Here is a 14,112-nt window from a genome sequence, read left to right as displayed (position 1 = left end):
TAGCCTCATCAATTTTGGACAAATTCTTAAGAATTCCACGAATCCTCTGTACATACTTGTGCCCCAGCTTTTTTTTTTCCTTTTCGACACCCATGTCTGCAGGTTTAAAACTAAGCACATCTGCTGGCACATGGCCAACTCTTGTCCTTAAAGTCTTTTGTGATAATTCGGATTTAGAGATGATGCTTAGTATATAATGTCAGCCTTTTTAAACTGAGGAAATGTGAAAATTCACAGATGTCTTTGATTGGAGGATAATGACATGTAATGAAAAGAGCTGAACAACTTATGTGTATAGACAGATTCTTTGGGGAAAAAACCAGCTTGATCTTTCAGGTCTAGTGAGACATTTTTAGAGGAAAGAAAATCTTAATGATTTATATTAAAAAAATTTCTTTTGAATGTTTATTTATTTTTGAGAGAGAGAGGGAGGGAGGGACAGAGAGAGAGGGAGACACAGTATTGGAAGCAGGTTCCAGGCTCTAAGCTGTCAGCACAGAGCCCCACACCGGGCTGGAGCCCACAAACAGTGAGATCATGACCTGAGCCAAAGTCAGACGCTCAACTGACTGAGCCACCCAGGCTCAGGTAGAGCCACCCAGTCTACCAGGTAGACTCAGAACAAAACCCCAATCCCAGTTGACTGTGGCAGTCTCACATCAGAGGATAGAAAGAATAAAGCATTTTTTAAAATGAGTGAACTGGAGGTTTTTCCTCTGTTTTTTTTTCTTAAAACCACCGTACAGAAGTGCAGATGATGATACATATTTGGACAAACTAGAATAATACCCTTTTTTTTAATCTTCAAAAATATACGATTTATAAAAATATGAATTTCTAGAAAAATGAAGCTTACTATTTTCAGTGCTATAGCTAATGAGTTTCCATTATTGTAGTATAGGGAAGCTTTTTAAACCAGTAAGTTTAGGGCTGCTGCCCCTGTAGAGCTGCAACCTCAGATTGCTGGACTTGGGATTTAATTCCTAGAATTACATGAAATAAGAGCTTATAAATAAATGATGGACTCTGCTCTTTAGAAGACTAAGGTGCTTCTTTTGGAACTAAAAAATGGTCCTTTTATGCTTAAAAAGTATTACATGTTATGAGATTTGATATAATATAGAGATAGAATATGTAATGTCCTTTTTACTCTTGTTTAAAATTCTACAATATATAACTTACAACAAAATCCCCTTCTTCTAAAAGAAATTCTCCATACTCCTCCCCTTCCCCACATCTCATTGGCATGTTATATTCCTCCCAAGTTTTGGTTTTTTGGTTGTTTTTTTTTTTTGAGAGAGCAGGGGAGGGGCAGAGAGAGGGGGAGAGCGTCTTAAGCAGGCTTCATGCTCAGCACATAGCCCGACACGAGGCTCAATCTCATGACCCTGAGATCATAACCTGAGCTGAAGTCAGAAGTCAGATGCTGACTGAGCCACCTGAGAGCCAACCCCCCAAGTTTTTTTATATCAATACCTGTAAGTCAGATTTTGATTTTATAAAATCAGAATCAAGTTAGGAAACTTAGTAATGGTTTTTTGAGTGTCCTGACTTTGGTAAAATTGTCAGGGGTAGTTTCTGAAGATAAATCAGATGGTACTGAGAGGAGTCCCAGCTAAGAGTAATGATGGATTTAGATTATTTTTCTCATGTTTTTTTGTTTGGTTTTGTTTTTTTTTTTTTAATTTTTGTTTTTAACGTTTATTTATTTTTGAGACAGAGTCAGAGCATGAACGGGGGAGGATCAGAGAGGGAGACACAGAATCGGAAACAGGCTCCAGGCTCTGAGCTGTCAGCACAGAGCCCAACACGGGGCTCGAACTCACGGACTGCGAGATCATGACCCGAGCCGAAGTCGGCCGCTCAACCGACTGAGCCACCCAGGCGCCCCTGTTTTGTTTTGTTTTTAATGTTTGTTTGTTTATTTATTTATTTATTTATTTATTTATTTATTTATTTATTTTTCAACGTTTATTTATTTTTGGGACAGAGAGAGACAGAGCATGAACAGGGGAGGGGCAGAGAGAGAGGGAGACACAGAATCGGAAACAGGCTCCAGGCTCCGAGCCATCAGCCCAGAGCCTGACGCGGGGCTCGAACTCACGGACCGCGAGATCGTGACCTGGCTGAAGTTGGACGCTTAACCGACTGCGCCACCCAGGCGCCCCAATGTTTATTTATTTTTGATAGAGACACAGTGTAAGCATGGGAGGGGCAGAGAGAGGGAGACACAGAATGCGAAGCAGGCTCCAGGCTCTTGAGCTGTCAACACAGAGCCCCATGCGGGGCTCGAACTCCTAGGATGTGAGATCATGATCTGGGATGAAGCTGACCGCTCAACCGACTGACCCACCCAGGTGCCCCTGGTTTTGTCTTGTTTTTAATGTTCATTTATTTTTGAGAGATAGCATGTGTGCGAGCAGGGAAGGAGGGGCAGAGAGAGAGAGAGACAGAGGATACGAAGCAGGCTCCACACTGACAACAGAGAGCCACACGTTGGGGCTCAAACTCATAAACAAGAGATCATGACTCAAGGCAAAGTTGGACACTTAACCAACTGAACCACCCAGGCGCCCCCTCGTGTTTTTATGTGTCCACTTTCAATCTTTTGTGTAAGGGAACAGATTTCTTTGTTACAGTAGAATGTTTGCAATCTTGGGCCCTGATACTTGAAGCAGTAAGAAAATTTACAATCACTCAGGAAAGTAGCTTTGGTAATTATAGATAGGCTAATAGCTTTTGTTTTAGCAAAAAGAGTCTTTCAAAATCATCAGGTTTGGCTATAATGAAAAATATGGACAGTAGCAAGTATTGGCAGAGATGTGGAGGAGTTAGAATTTTATATGGTGCTGGTGGGAATATAAAATGGTGTGTAGCCACTTTGGAACACAGTTTCAGCGGTTCCTCAAAAAGTTAAAGGTAGTGTTACTTAATTTTTTTTTTATTTTAATTTTTTAATGTTTATTTTTGAGAGAGAGACAGAGTGCAAGCAGAAGAGGAGCAGAGAGAGAGAGAGAGAGAGAGAGATGCAGAATCTGAAACAGACTCCAGGCTCTGAACTGTCAGTACAGAGCCTGACGCGGGGCTTGAACCCACGAAATGTGAGATCATGACCCAAGCCGAAGTCGGATACTTAATCGGCTGAGCCACCCAGGCACCCCAGTGTTACTTTATGACCCAAAAATTCCAATCCATTCCACTTTTAAGTATATACCCAAGAGAAAAGAAAACATGTCTACCCCCAAATTTATACTTGAATGTTCACAGGAGTATTGTTTGTATTAGCCAAGAAGTGGAGACAGCTCAAATGGCCATTAAGTGATGAATGGGTAGATAAAATGTGGTATATGCATACAATGGAGTATATTCAGGTATGAAAACAAATGAAGTGCTGATACATGCTAAAGCATGGATGAACTTTAAAAATATACTAAGTGACAGGAGGCAGACACAAAAGACCACATATATGATTCCATTTATATAAAATGTCTAGAATAGGCAAATCTATAAAGATAAAATACATAGATCAGCGATTATTAGAGTCTGGGAGTGAAGGGAATGGGGGGAATGCCTGCTATAGGGTAGAGGGGTCTTTGAGATGTTGAAAATGTTCTAGAATTATTTGTGGTAAGGTTGTACACTTCTGTGAATATACTAAAAGTCATTGAATTGTGTACTTTTAAAGAGTGGATTTTATTGTATGTGAGTTATATCTCAATTATAATTTCATTCTTCCTGCAAAATCATTAGGATAAAAAGATGTCATCTCAAGACTCTATAGGAAATGTATTTCAGTATTTGGGCTCTGTTTATCTAAATAGGAGACTTCTCCACCTTGAAACTCAGTTTATTTAGCGTGGCTTACATGAATTTTTTCACTTCTTATTTCTTTTCTTTTTGAAACTTACCAGGGATGAACTATTTGAGGGTGACTTGTGCTGGAAACTGAAATTAGGTGAATAAAAATCAAATGTAGTAGTTGCTTTTTTCCTATTTTTCATCCAGAATGAAGATGATAACCGAGCCAATGACAGCAAGAAACCCAAAACAGAGGACAAGAATTCAGCAGGTCACAAGCCATCCAGCAACAGAGAGTATGTCCCCCAAACCTGTTACATGTGTGTTAATATGTGTATGTCATTTGCTGTTGTGTACTTCCTGATGTGCTCTTAGAATGTTCCTTTTAGTAAGTATATGTCCTATCCATGCATATGTATACATATACCAGCTAGTGGGAGATTTTATTTTTAGCTAATTGGGTCAGAAAGTTTTTAAGATTCAGTCTGTTCTTTCTTTAGTGGAGTAGGATTGAATATAGGCTAAGAATTAAACTAAAGCGTTACCACTTTCTGGCTAAATGACAAGCTTAACTGTAATTTGCAAGAGACCAATTTCTAACTTAGGAACTTATTAATATCTTCATCGTTCATCTTCTCATTTATGTAATCAGTATTTATTGAATACTTGCTGTGTGGCAGGCCAAGATTTAAGCGCTGGGTGTACAACCAGAGGGTGGAAAACACACGAGATGGCCTGTCCTCATGAAATGTACACTTTTATTTTGTTTTATAGAAATCATGTGTTTTAGTTAACTCAGGGAAAAATAAATTTGTCTTAAAAGCAGACAGAGAGAAATAGAAAAAAATCCATCATAGCTACATGACTGTGGAGAAATAAGGGCATTTGTTTGGTTTGGCAGGTCAACTAAGCAAAGTGCTGCAAAAGAAAAGGATTTGTTGCCTTCTCCTGCTGGACCCGTTCCTTCAAAAGATCCAAAAACAGAGCATGGCTCTCGGAAGAGGACTATTAGTCAGTCATCTTCTTTAAAGTCAAGTAATAACAGCAACAAGGAGAATAGTGGCAGCAGCAAAAACAGTTCCTCCACATCAAAGCAGAAGAAGACTGAAGGGAAGACTTCCAGTAGCTCTAAGGAGGTCAAGGTAAGCCACTAGAGGCCTGAGCCTTTTGAAAACCAATCCCATTGCCATAGGAATTCTCCAAGGTGACATTGTGCTTTGAAAATCTTGTAAACCTCTCCTTAAACTTGTAGGCCTATGTGTTTTCATCTCAAAATGTCATAATCTTGATAATGAACGTATGCAGTGATCTCAGACCATGAAAGCAATAAGTCACCTGCCAACATGCATATTAATTAAGACAAACGCTTAATTGGAAAAGTTGGTTTTGGAAGAAAGTAGCTGATTATGATCTAATTATAAATCACTCCATTTGCTATGATCGATTGTGTATAGTTTGGAATTGGCTTTGGATTTTTTAGCATTAGATTTTACAAGCAAGTTATATTACATAAAGTGATAAGGCAACTAATTTGGCTTTGATTCATGAAGGAAATTCTTTAGGTAAATTAGCATTGGAACTATTCCTAGAGCATGATCATAACATAAGGCTTTTTTTTTTTAAGTTTATTTTGAGAGAGAGAGAGTAAGTGCAAGTGGGGGAGGTGCAGAGAGAGAATCCCAAAGAGGCTCTGCACTGACAGTGGGGGCCCAGACCCACGAACCATGAGATCTTGACCTGAGCCAGAGTCAGGTGCTTAACCCACTGAGCCACCCAGGTGCCCTATAGGGGAATATTCTCAATGTTCATGGATGGAGAATTGGATCATAGAAGCTTTCTCAAGGCTATACTTTATTAGAATCTTACCCTCAGTTTTTTTATGAGGTTATTTGCATTACTTCCTGAACTGTTTTGATTGGGAGCAAACTCTGACAAAATTAAGAAAATACCTTGATTTTTTTTCTTAATGTTTATTTATTCTTGAGAGAGAGAGAAACAGAGTGTGAGCAGGGGAGGGGCAGAGAGAGTGGAAGACACAGAATCCAAAGCAGACTCCAGGCTCTGAGCGATCAGCACAGAGCCCGATGCAGGGCTCGAACTCACGAACTGCGAGATCATGACCTGAGCTGAAGTAGGATGCTCAACCGACTGAGCCACCCAGGCGCCCCCAAATACATAGATTTTTAAGAATATAGTTCACTGGATTGTTGTTTGTGACTTGAGTAGGCAAAGGTTTGAGAGTTGAAAAAACTGCATTAAAAGTAGTTACTCGTGCTTATTAAATATAGTAGTTAAGTCTTTGAAATTGAGGTAATTTTAATTGTGAACAACATCTGAAATTGAGATATACAGAAGGCTTTTTCCGCAGTTGGACACCCTTCTGTAATGGTTTAGAGTATAAGTCCTAGTTTCCTTAAGGGACCTGACTGTCCTCTTGACCTCCTTCACCATCCCACTTCTGTGTCAACTTGCTGACTGGCTCTTTTTCTATTTTCCATCCTTTAGCTGTAGGATTTGAGGTCTGTATGCTTATTTCTTTAAACCTCTTACCTGTCTCTTTTTAAATGTACTCTTTAAGTGAGCTCACCCACTCATATGGCTTTTGTGATCTCATAGGTAAAAACTCTTATGTCTTCCTCGTTGGTTTGTCAGGTCCTTGAAAGCAGGGATTTGTATCTTATTTTGTGTTTTCTCCATTGTTTAACTTACTAGGTAATCAGGAAATATTTGTTGGATCAAGTGTAGTTATTTGGTATTCTGTTGTTGGTGACAAAATATAAAATATAGGCCCTGACCACTTTGATTCCAACACTTCAGGGCATTTTTAACAGTTATTAAAATCGTTAATGTTAGTCTTGGCAATTTCCAATTTAGGCAATTATATATGGGTTTATTAAAGAACACTCTATAGGCACATCTGGGGGACTCACTCAGTTAAGCTTCTGACTTCAGCTCAGGTGATGATCTCATGGTTCGTGGGTTCAAGCCCCGCATCGGGCTCTGTGCTGACAACTCATAGCCTGGAGCCTGCTTTGGATTCTGTGTCTCCCTCTCTCTATGCCCTTCCTCTGTCTGTGCTCTCTTTCAATCTCAAAAATAAACATTAAAAAAATTTTTTTTAATAAAAAGAATCTGTAATTTAGTTAGAAAATGTACTTTTTCTTGTTATCACTTTAAGAATAGATAATATGGAAAAAACAAAATTACATATAATTTTTGCATTTCTACATATTTGCTCCTGTTATCAAATATTTGAAATATGTTGGCATAAAGTTGTTGATTACAATCTCTTATGCTTTTGGTATTTGTAACATCTCTTATGTTTCTCTTTTGTTCTTGATATTAGTTCTCTATGCCATTTCTTTTTTTTTTCCCCCTTGATTAGTGTCGTCAGAGGCTTATTAGTTTTACTTGTCTTTTCAAAAAAGAGCCTTTGTTTTTGTTGATTCTCTGTGGTTTACTTTTTATTTCTATTTTGTTAATTTTTAGTCTATGATTTCCTTTCTTTTTGTTTTGCTGTTCTGTTTACTGAGGTTTTTTTTTTTTTTAAGTTTATTTATTTTGAGAGAGAGAGCACAAGCAGAGGAGCAGAGAGAGAGGGAAAGAGAGAATCCCAAGCAGGCCCTCCTCCTCCTGTCAGCTCGGAGCCCAATGCTGGGCTCGAACTCATGAACCGTGAGATCAAGACCTGAGCCGAAACCAAGAGTTAGATGCTTTATTGACTGAGCTACCCAGGCTCCCTCTGTTTACTTTTTTTTTTTTTTTTTTTTTTGAGAGAGAGAGACACACACAGACAGAGTATGTGTGGGGGAGGGGCAGAGAGAGAGGGAGACACAGAATCTGAAGCAGGCTCCAGGCTCTGAGCTGTCAGCACAGAGCCTGACATGGGGCTTGAACTCACGGACTGCGAGATCATGACCTGAGCCAAAGTCAGACGCTTAACCAACTGAGCCACTCAGGTTGCCCCTCTGTTCACTGACTTTTAAAGATGGAAACTTAGCTCATTAATTTTTAAATTAAGTTGAAGCCTTTTTTCTTTCTCTAACATAAGCAGTTAAGCTATATATTTTCCTTTAACTACTGTATATGTGCATCCTAGAAGATATGGAATGATTTTATAACTCAGTTTAAAATTTTTTCTAATTTCCAGTGTGATTTCATCTTTGACACTAGAGTTCTTTAAAAGTGGGTTAATCAATGTCCAAACATATGGAGATTTCCTGGTTATCATCTGGTTAGTGTTGCTACATTAATTACATTGGGGCTGGAAAATTGTCTGCATGGTAGCAGTCTTTTGAAATTTGTTAAGATCTGCTTTATGAGAGGGATGCCCGGGGGGCTCAGTTGGCTAAACGTCTGACTTCAGCTTAATTCATGATCTCAAAGTTCGTGAGTTTGAGCCCTGTTTCAGGCTCTCTGCTGTTAGGGTGGAGCCTGCCTCAGATCTCTCTCCCTCTCTCTCTGCCCCTGTCCTACTTGTGCACTTGCTCTCTCTCTTTCAAAAATGTAAACATTAAAAAAAAAAAGATTTGCTTTATGAGAGTATAGTATATGGTAGATTTTTGTACTGTTCTGTATTTACTAGAAAAGAATGTCTCTTCTGCATATATTGTGGACAAGGAATCTGTGTAATTCGCATTGATTAATCCTGTTTTCAGACCTTCTTTATGTTGATATTTTGGTCATTTTGTCCTCTTGTTCCTTTTTCTACAAACTTACAAGATTTGTTTATTTCTTCTAGTTCTGCCAGGTTTTTTTGAGTTGAGATACATCATCATATATCATCATCACCATAATGATTATTTTAATTCTTTGAGGTGCATGCTGTATTGGGTAGAACTGAAAAGCTATTATCATTTAAGAAAAAAGGAATGGTTAGGTTACATGGTTCATTTTCAGTAGATTTTTAAGCACAAGCGGTAAAATTATATATTAATTGTGTTTACTAATGTTGGAACATTCATCCATTTGTAGGATAAATTCTACTTATTTATCTACTTATCTATCTACTTATTAACTTATTATGTTTTATTATGGAAAAATGTGTATAGGGAAGTAGTTGGGAAGACAGGATCAAAGGCCCTGCATAAAGGGCTATATTGATAGAGGGTAGAATAAAGTTAGGAAGCCTAGACTTGTAAAATGGGACTGCTTCAGGGGCGCCTGGTGGCTCAGTCATTTAAGCATCTTACTCTTGATTTCGGCTCAGTTCGTGATCTCAGGGTCATGAGTTCGAGCCCTGCGTGGGCTCTGCACTGACAGTACAGAGATCCTGCTTGGGATTCTCTGTCTCCCCCTCTCTCTGCCCCTCCCCTGCTCACGCACACCACTCTGTCTCTCCCTCTCCCTCTCTCTCAAAATATAACTAAAATAAACATAAAAAAAGACTCTGAAAAATAAATAAAATAAAATGTGACAGATCTGGATTCCGGGAATGCCACTTAAAAGCTGTTTGAACTTGGGTGAGTTACCCTCCTTGACACTGCTTTTTATTCTGTCCCAGTAGCAATACACATTCCATAAGGTTGTTGAAATCTTAATGACTGGCCTAAGTACTTAGTGCCTGGTAAGTAGTAAGCACATAGTAAATGTTAGATGATATTATTGCTGTTTTCAGTGACCAGTAATTATCAGTAAATTTTGTCTTAAGCACTACTACTATTTTGATAGTAGGTTTGTGTCTTCCATATGTTTCAACAAGTGTCTAGTTCAGTCATTGCCTGGTAATAGTAGACTTTGCTATTAGAATGAATGTTTTTGTTTATATAAAGTGGACCCATTCTGTTAAAAAGGACTTTTACATTGTGAAATTGTAAATGATTGTAACAAAGAAATTAATTACTAACAGCAGTGGAATTTTTTGTACTTTTTTTACTAGTGGCTCAAGAAATACTTCCAGTTTAACTTTAATCACTTCAGAATTTTCAACATATGTATTTTTTCAACATTACATATTTTTTTTGGTTAGGAAAAGGCTCCAAATAGCTCTTCTAACTGTCCTTCCTCTACACCAACTCCTGATGCCTCTAAGCCTCGGAGAACGAAGCTTGCCTTTGACGACAGGTGAGATAAATGTTTCTTATGCTTTGGAGAAATCATTCCAGTCAGCATGTAAGAAACTTGTTTAAAATCCTATCAGTGACCAGAAGAATTCATACTTGTGTTGTAATCCACAGAATATTTAGATTTTGATTCGAAAGGCATCTGTTCATTCTGAATCTTTCAAACAACTTGGGTAAATTAGTATCTAATACTAGGGAGCTTGATTTCTGTTTCCCTAAGTAGAAAATCTGCCATGAGTTGGCCAAAACGATTCATGCTCTTAACCCAAGAAAAGCATTTGTCAGAAAAACCTGAATTGGATGTTTAGTAGTAGGTCATGTTCTTTACTTGGGGGACATGAAAACTGAGGGATGCTAGAGACTAAAATGGAAAGTATTATCTTACAAAAATATTTACTGTTTCATTTACTATAAAAATTTACATTGCAGAAATTATTCAGCAGACCATTATTTACAAGAAGCAAAAAAGCTGAAGCACAATGCAGATGCATTGGTATGTAAACATTCTCACATTTATTTAAGTTAATCAAATTAACTTAAATCTTCATTTGTGGTTTGCTCTCATAGTACATCAGTGTATTTCTCATTACCTTTATTCTCCTTTCTTCAGTCTGATAGGTTTGAGAAAGCTGTATACTATCTTGATGCTGTGGTATCTTTCATTGAATGTGGGAATGCATTAGAGAAAAATGCTCAGGAATCCAAATCCCCATTCCCTATGTATTCAGAGACAGTGGAGCTCATCAAGTAAGTGGGAAAATTTGCTGCCACGTCATTGGCAATAGTATTTCTTTGGTTCATCTTGGAAGGGGCTGATGTAGCTGTATACAGTAAAGCTAAAGAGGATGCTTAATCCTTTATTGTTCTTGGATACAGAGAATTAGATACTTCAGGGGGTATTTTTGCCTTTATTGAAGTTGGGTTCTAATGTTCTGAGGACCAAGGAAGTCATTAGATAAAGGGGAATATTGTGTTTTGTGTCATCTGTTTGTTGTTTTAACTCACAGGTACACTATGAAGCTAAAGAATTACTTGGCACCTGATGCTACAGCTGCAGATAAAAGGCTCACAGTACTTTGGTAGGTGTTGGGTTCCAGCCTCTGCTAGATGACAGGCGGTTCCAGAACAAATTATGCTGTTATGCCCTTCGGAAAGTTATCCTTGAATCGACCTTTTGTAACCCACTCATAAATCTCAATGGGTAAAGTAGAAAATAACTCAAAATCCCTACGGAAAGATTTAACTTGTTGTCAGTCTCTGATCCATTGCCCTCCTGGCAAATCCTTGGTAGAGTAGAACTCTCCTTGTCTCACATCGTCCCTTTTCCAGGCGCTTCTTTTGGTATCCTCTCTTGTTACTCAACATATCATATACCTTTCCTTAGGGAGCAAATGTTTAGCTTGCTCAGAATAAAGAATGTGGCTTGTTGGCTTGCTCCCAGGGAGATATTACCAATTTTTTTGTTAAAAGCATTTACTTTACCTGGCACTGGGCTTAATAGCTAGGAATGTAGTGTGGATAAAGTGGCACAGTCTTCTTTGTCATGGAGTCTGGTGTCTAGTGTCAGGAGATGGAAATTAAATAATCACACAAGTATATGAATTCAGTACTTGGAAAGAAAAGTATATATAAGAGAATAGGGTGTAGGGACACATTATCTTCAGGTAGAGGGGATATGTGCAAGAGGTGTGTGGTGGAAGGAAACAGGAAACTATCAAGGAACTAAAAAGACCAGTGAGAAGTGAAAGTGACTAGAGGGGTAGGCATTGGTGACCGTGCAGGGCTTTGGTCAGCCATAGTAAGGCTTACCTGCGTTGAAGCAGAATTGTACTATGCATAGTGGAGTTCCCTGGTTTTTGTTGTTTAGTATGAGATATTTATAATTTGATCTAGAGATTCTGCTCCTCAGTGATTTTTTTAATGCATGTGTTGCAATGACATGTTGGTGTCTCATGGGTGAGGTTTTGATTTTTGAATGTCAGCAAACAGGAGACTAGTCCTCAGTCTCTTCCCCTCCTTGAGGTGTGTACCATAAAGAGCGCATCTTCCAGTTTTGCCTCAGGGTTAGTGTCGTTGACACTTACGCCATGGTCTGTTCACATTAGCCAGTCCTGCGCTCTTGCACGATACAAAAGTTGTCTGTGCAGATATAGCCAGAGTCTGCTGTGCTGGTAAATAAGCTGCCCTTTTCCATTGGCCAGCCTGCGATGCCAGTCTTTGCTGTACCTGAGGCTGTTCAAACTGAAGAAGGAAAATGCTCTGAAGTACTCAAAGACACTGACAGAGCACCTGAAGGTAAGTGTGAAAAAGAGGATGGTCCATGTTCTAGGACACAAAATTTGTAAAGTCTCCTATCCCAACCCCAAAAGTGCCTTCATGTCTTGCCTGCCACAGCAAGGGTAGAGCTACTTACTGTCGGTGAACTTTCAAATAGGTTTGAGATTTCTTAAAAAGTTTTTAAATCTACATATATCTGATTGTAGAACCTATGTAGCCATATGCAGTAGCACTTACTAATAGTTCAGGGGATGTAGCCTCTTTTTATAATGAAACCTAATTTATACATTGCAGATGGTATTCTGTTTTACTGCCACCCTTCCTTACACTGTTACATTTGTTTCCTAAACTGTCTATGTTTTTTCCTGCCAGCACCACATAAATCTTAAAATCCTGCCCTGGTTCTGAGTTGGAAACCTTCAGTAGCTTACTGTTGCTTTCAAGGTCAGGTCCAAGCTTCTTACCCTGACCTCAAAGTCATCGAGGTCTCTTTCTCATTCCTTATCTAAACCTCTGCTCCAGAGAAACTGTGGGTTACATCCATTCACTTTCATGCAGCCTTTGCATATAGTATGACTACCCCTCTTGTCTGAGTATTCTCTCTAAGTCTTTCAGAACCCCCAGCTCTCACCTAAGTATTGTCTTTCTGTTGCCCATTTACACACACATACATTCTCTCTCTTGCTCTTACATTTTAGGTTCTTAAATTTGTAAAGATTCTTAAGGTCAGTTCTGGCCCAGTGCTTTTGAATATCTGTAGTACTTCAGAAGTTGTGTGTGTTTTTTGTTTTTTTTTAATTAAATACATTTTATTTTTTCCACAGAATTCTTACAATAATTCTCAAGCACCATCACCTGGCTTGGGAAGGTAGGTAAATTTTATTCTATAAAGTATTTTTTGTGACACAATTATTTATTTTTGTTTGTAAAAGTGGAATGGGTGGTAAGGTCTAATTTCCAAAAATGGAAAGATGACAATTCTTTAAAAATTACAACTATTTCTAATGAAGTATTTTTTAAAGTTTTCATTTTTCTGTTTATTTTTACTAAGTTGAAAATATGATAATGAGCATAATCTTAGAAAGAGTAGAGAAGGGGATATTTCACCTGGAGAAATCTTGAGTTTTTTTAATAGCACCTCAGTCCTTCTCATAGTTTAATTTCCACACCTACTTGGGTTTTTATCACGATGGGATTATTGTGGCTTTTCCTCCCTTCCTGGGTCACCCCCACCAAAAGGAGGCAAATTGCCATGAAAGCTTTTTTTGTGTGTAAGTTTACTTAGTTATTATTTTTATCTTAACTGACTTTCTGTCTTTGCCCTTGTGTATTTTCTTAATCAAATTTCTAGTGCTAAAAGTGAAGATAAACATATTCTTAACAAATAGCTTCCCCTCCCCCCAACTTTTGTTTGATTTTCCTTTTTCTTTTTTTAAACGGTCTTTGGCATTTCCACAAATTTTAGTACTGCTGAAATGTACCTGTCAGAGTTCAACATGTGTTTCCTGAGAAAGATTTAATTGACAGGAAGCTTGAAATAATTGCAGTTGATTGAGAAATCTGTACCTCTTTGTCAGCTTTGAATAACTTGTTTAAACTAGGAAAATACCTGAAATGGAGTTCAAAATAAGATGTTCCTATCTACTACCACAATTTTCTTGTGTTAAATTGCAAATTCCACCCAACTTTCTTTTTTTAATTTTTTTTTTTTTTTTTTCAACGTTTATTTATTTTTGGGACAGAGAGAGACAGAGCATGAACGGGGGAGGGGCAGAGAGAGAGGGAGACACAGAATCGGAAACAGGCTCCAGGCTCTGAGCCATCAGCCCAGAGCCCGACGCGGGGCTCAAACTCACGGACCGCGAGATCGTGACCTGGCTGAAGTCGGACGCTCAACCGACTGCGCCACCCAGGCGCCCCCACCCAACTTTCTATAAAACAACTAGAAAAGTACCTATTACATGCCAGAATAAAT

General features: G+C 38.4%; 1 protein-coding gene across 3 annotated transcripts in view; it reads left to right on the top strand.

Annotated features, from left to right (window-relative positions):
* Positions 1–14,112, top strand: part of AFF4 (AF4/FMR2 family member 4) — a 96,826-nt gene that overhangs the window by 72,991 nt on the left and 9,723 nt on the right. For all 3 annotated transcript variants that reach the window (XM_045488773.1, XM_045488763.1, XM_045488756.1), the window contains 8 exons: positions 4,006–4,094; positions 4,700–4,940; positions 9,767–9,861; positions 10,290–10,353; positions 10,471–10,607; positions 10,868–10,939; positions 12,062–12,155; positions 12,962–13,005. In XM_045488773.1, the coding sequence (XP_045344729.1) occupies positions 4,006–4,094; positions 4,700–4,940; positions 9,767–9,861; positions 10,290–10,353; positions 10,471–10,607; positions 10,868–10,939; positions 12,062–12,155; positions 12,962–13,005 (836 nt within the window). The remainder of the gene's footprint in view (positions 1–4,005; positions 4,095–4,699; positions 4,941–9,766; positions 9,862–10,289; positions 10,354–10,470; positions 10,608–10,867; positions 10,940–12,061; positions 12,156–12,961; positions 13,006–14,112) is intronic.

This window comes from Leopardus geoffroyi, chromosome A1 (assembly GCF_018350155.1).
Source record: "Leopardus geoffroyi isolate Oge1 chromosome A1, O.geoffroyi_Oge1_pat1.0, whole genome shotgun sequence".
Classification (NCBI taxonomy): domain Eukaryota; kingdom Metazoa; phylum Chordata; class Mammalia; order Carnivora; family Felidae; genus Leopardus; species Leopardus geoffroyi.
Note: the sequence above shows the minus strand (reverse complement) of the source record. Positions and strands in the feature narration are given on the sequence as shown.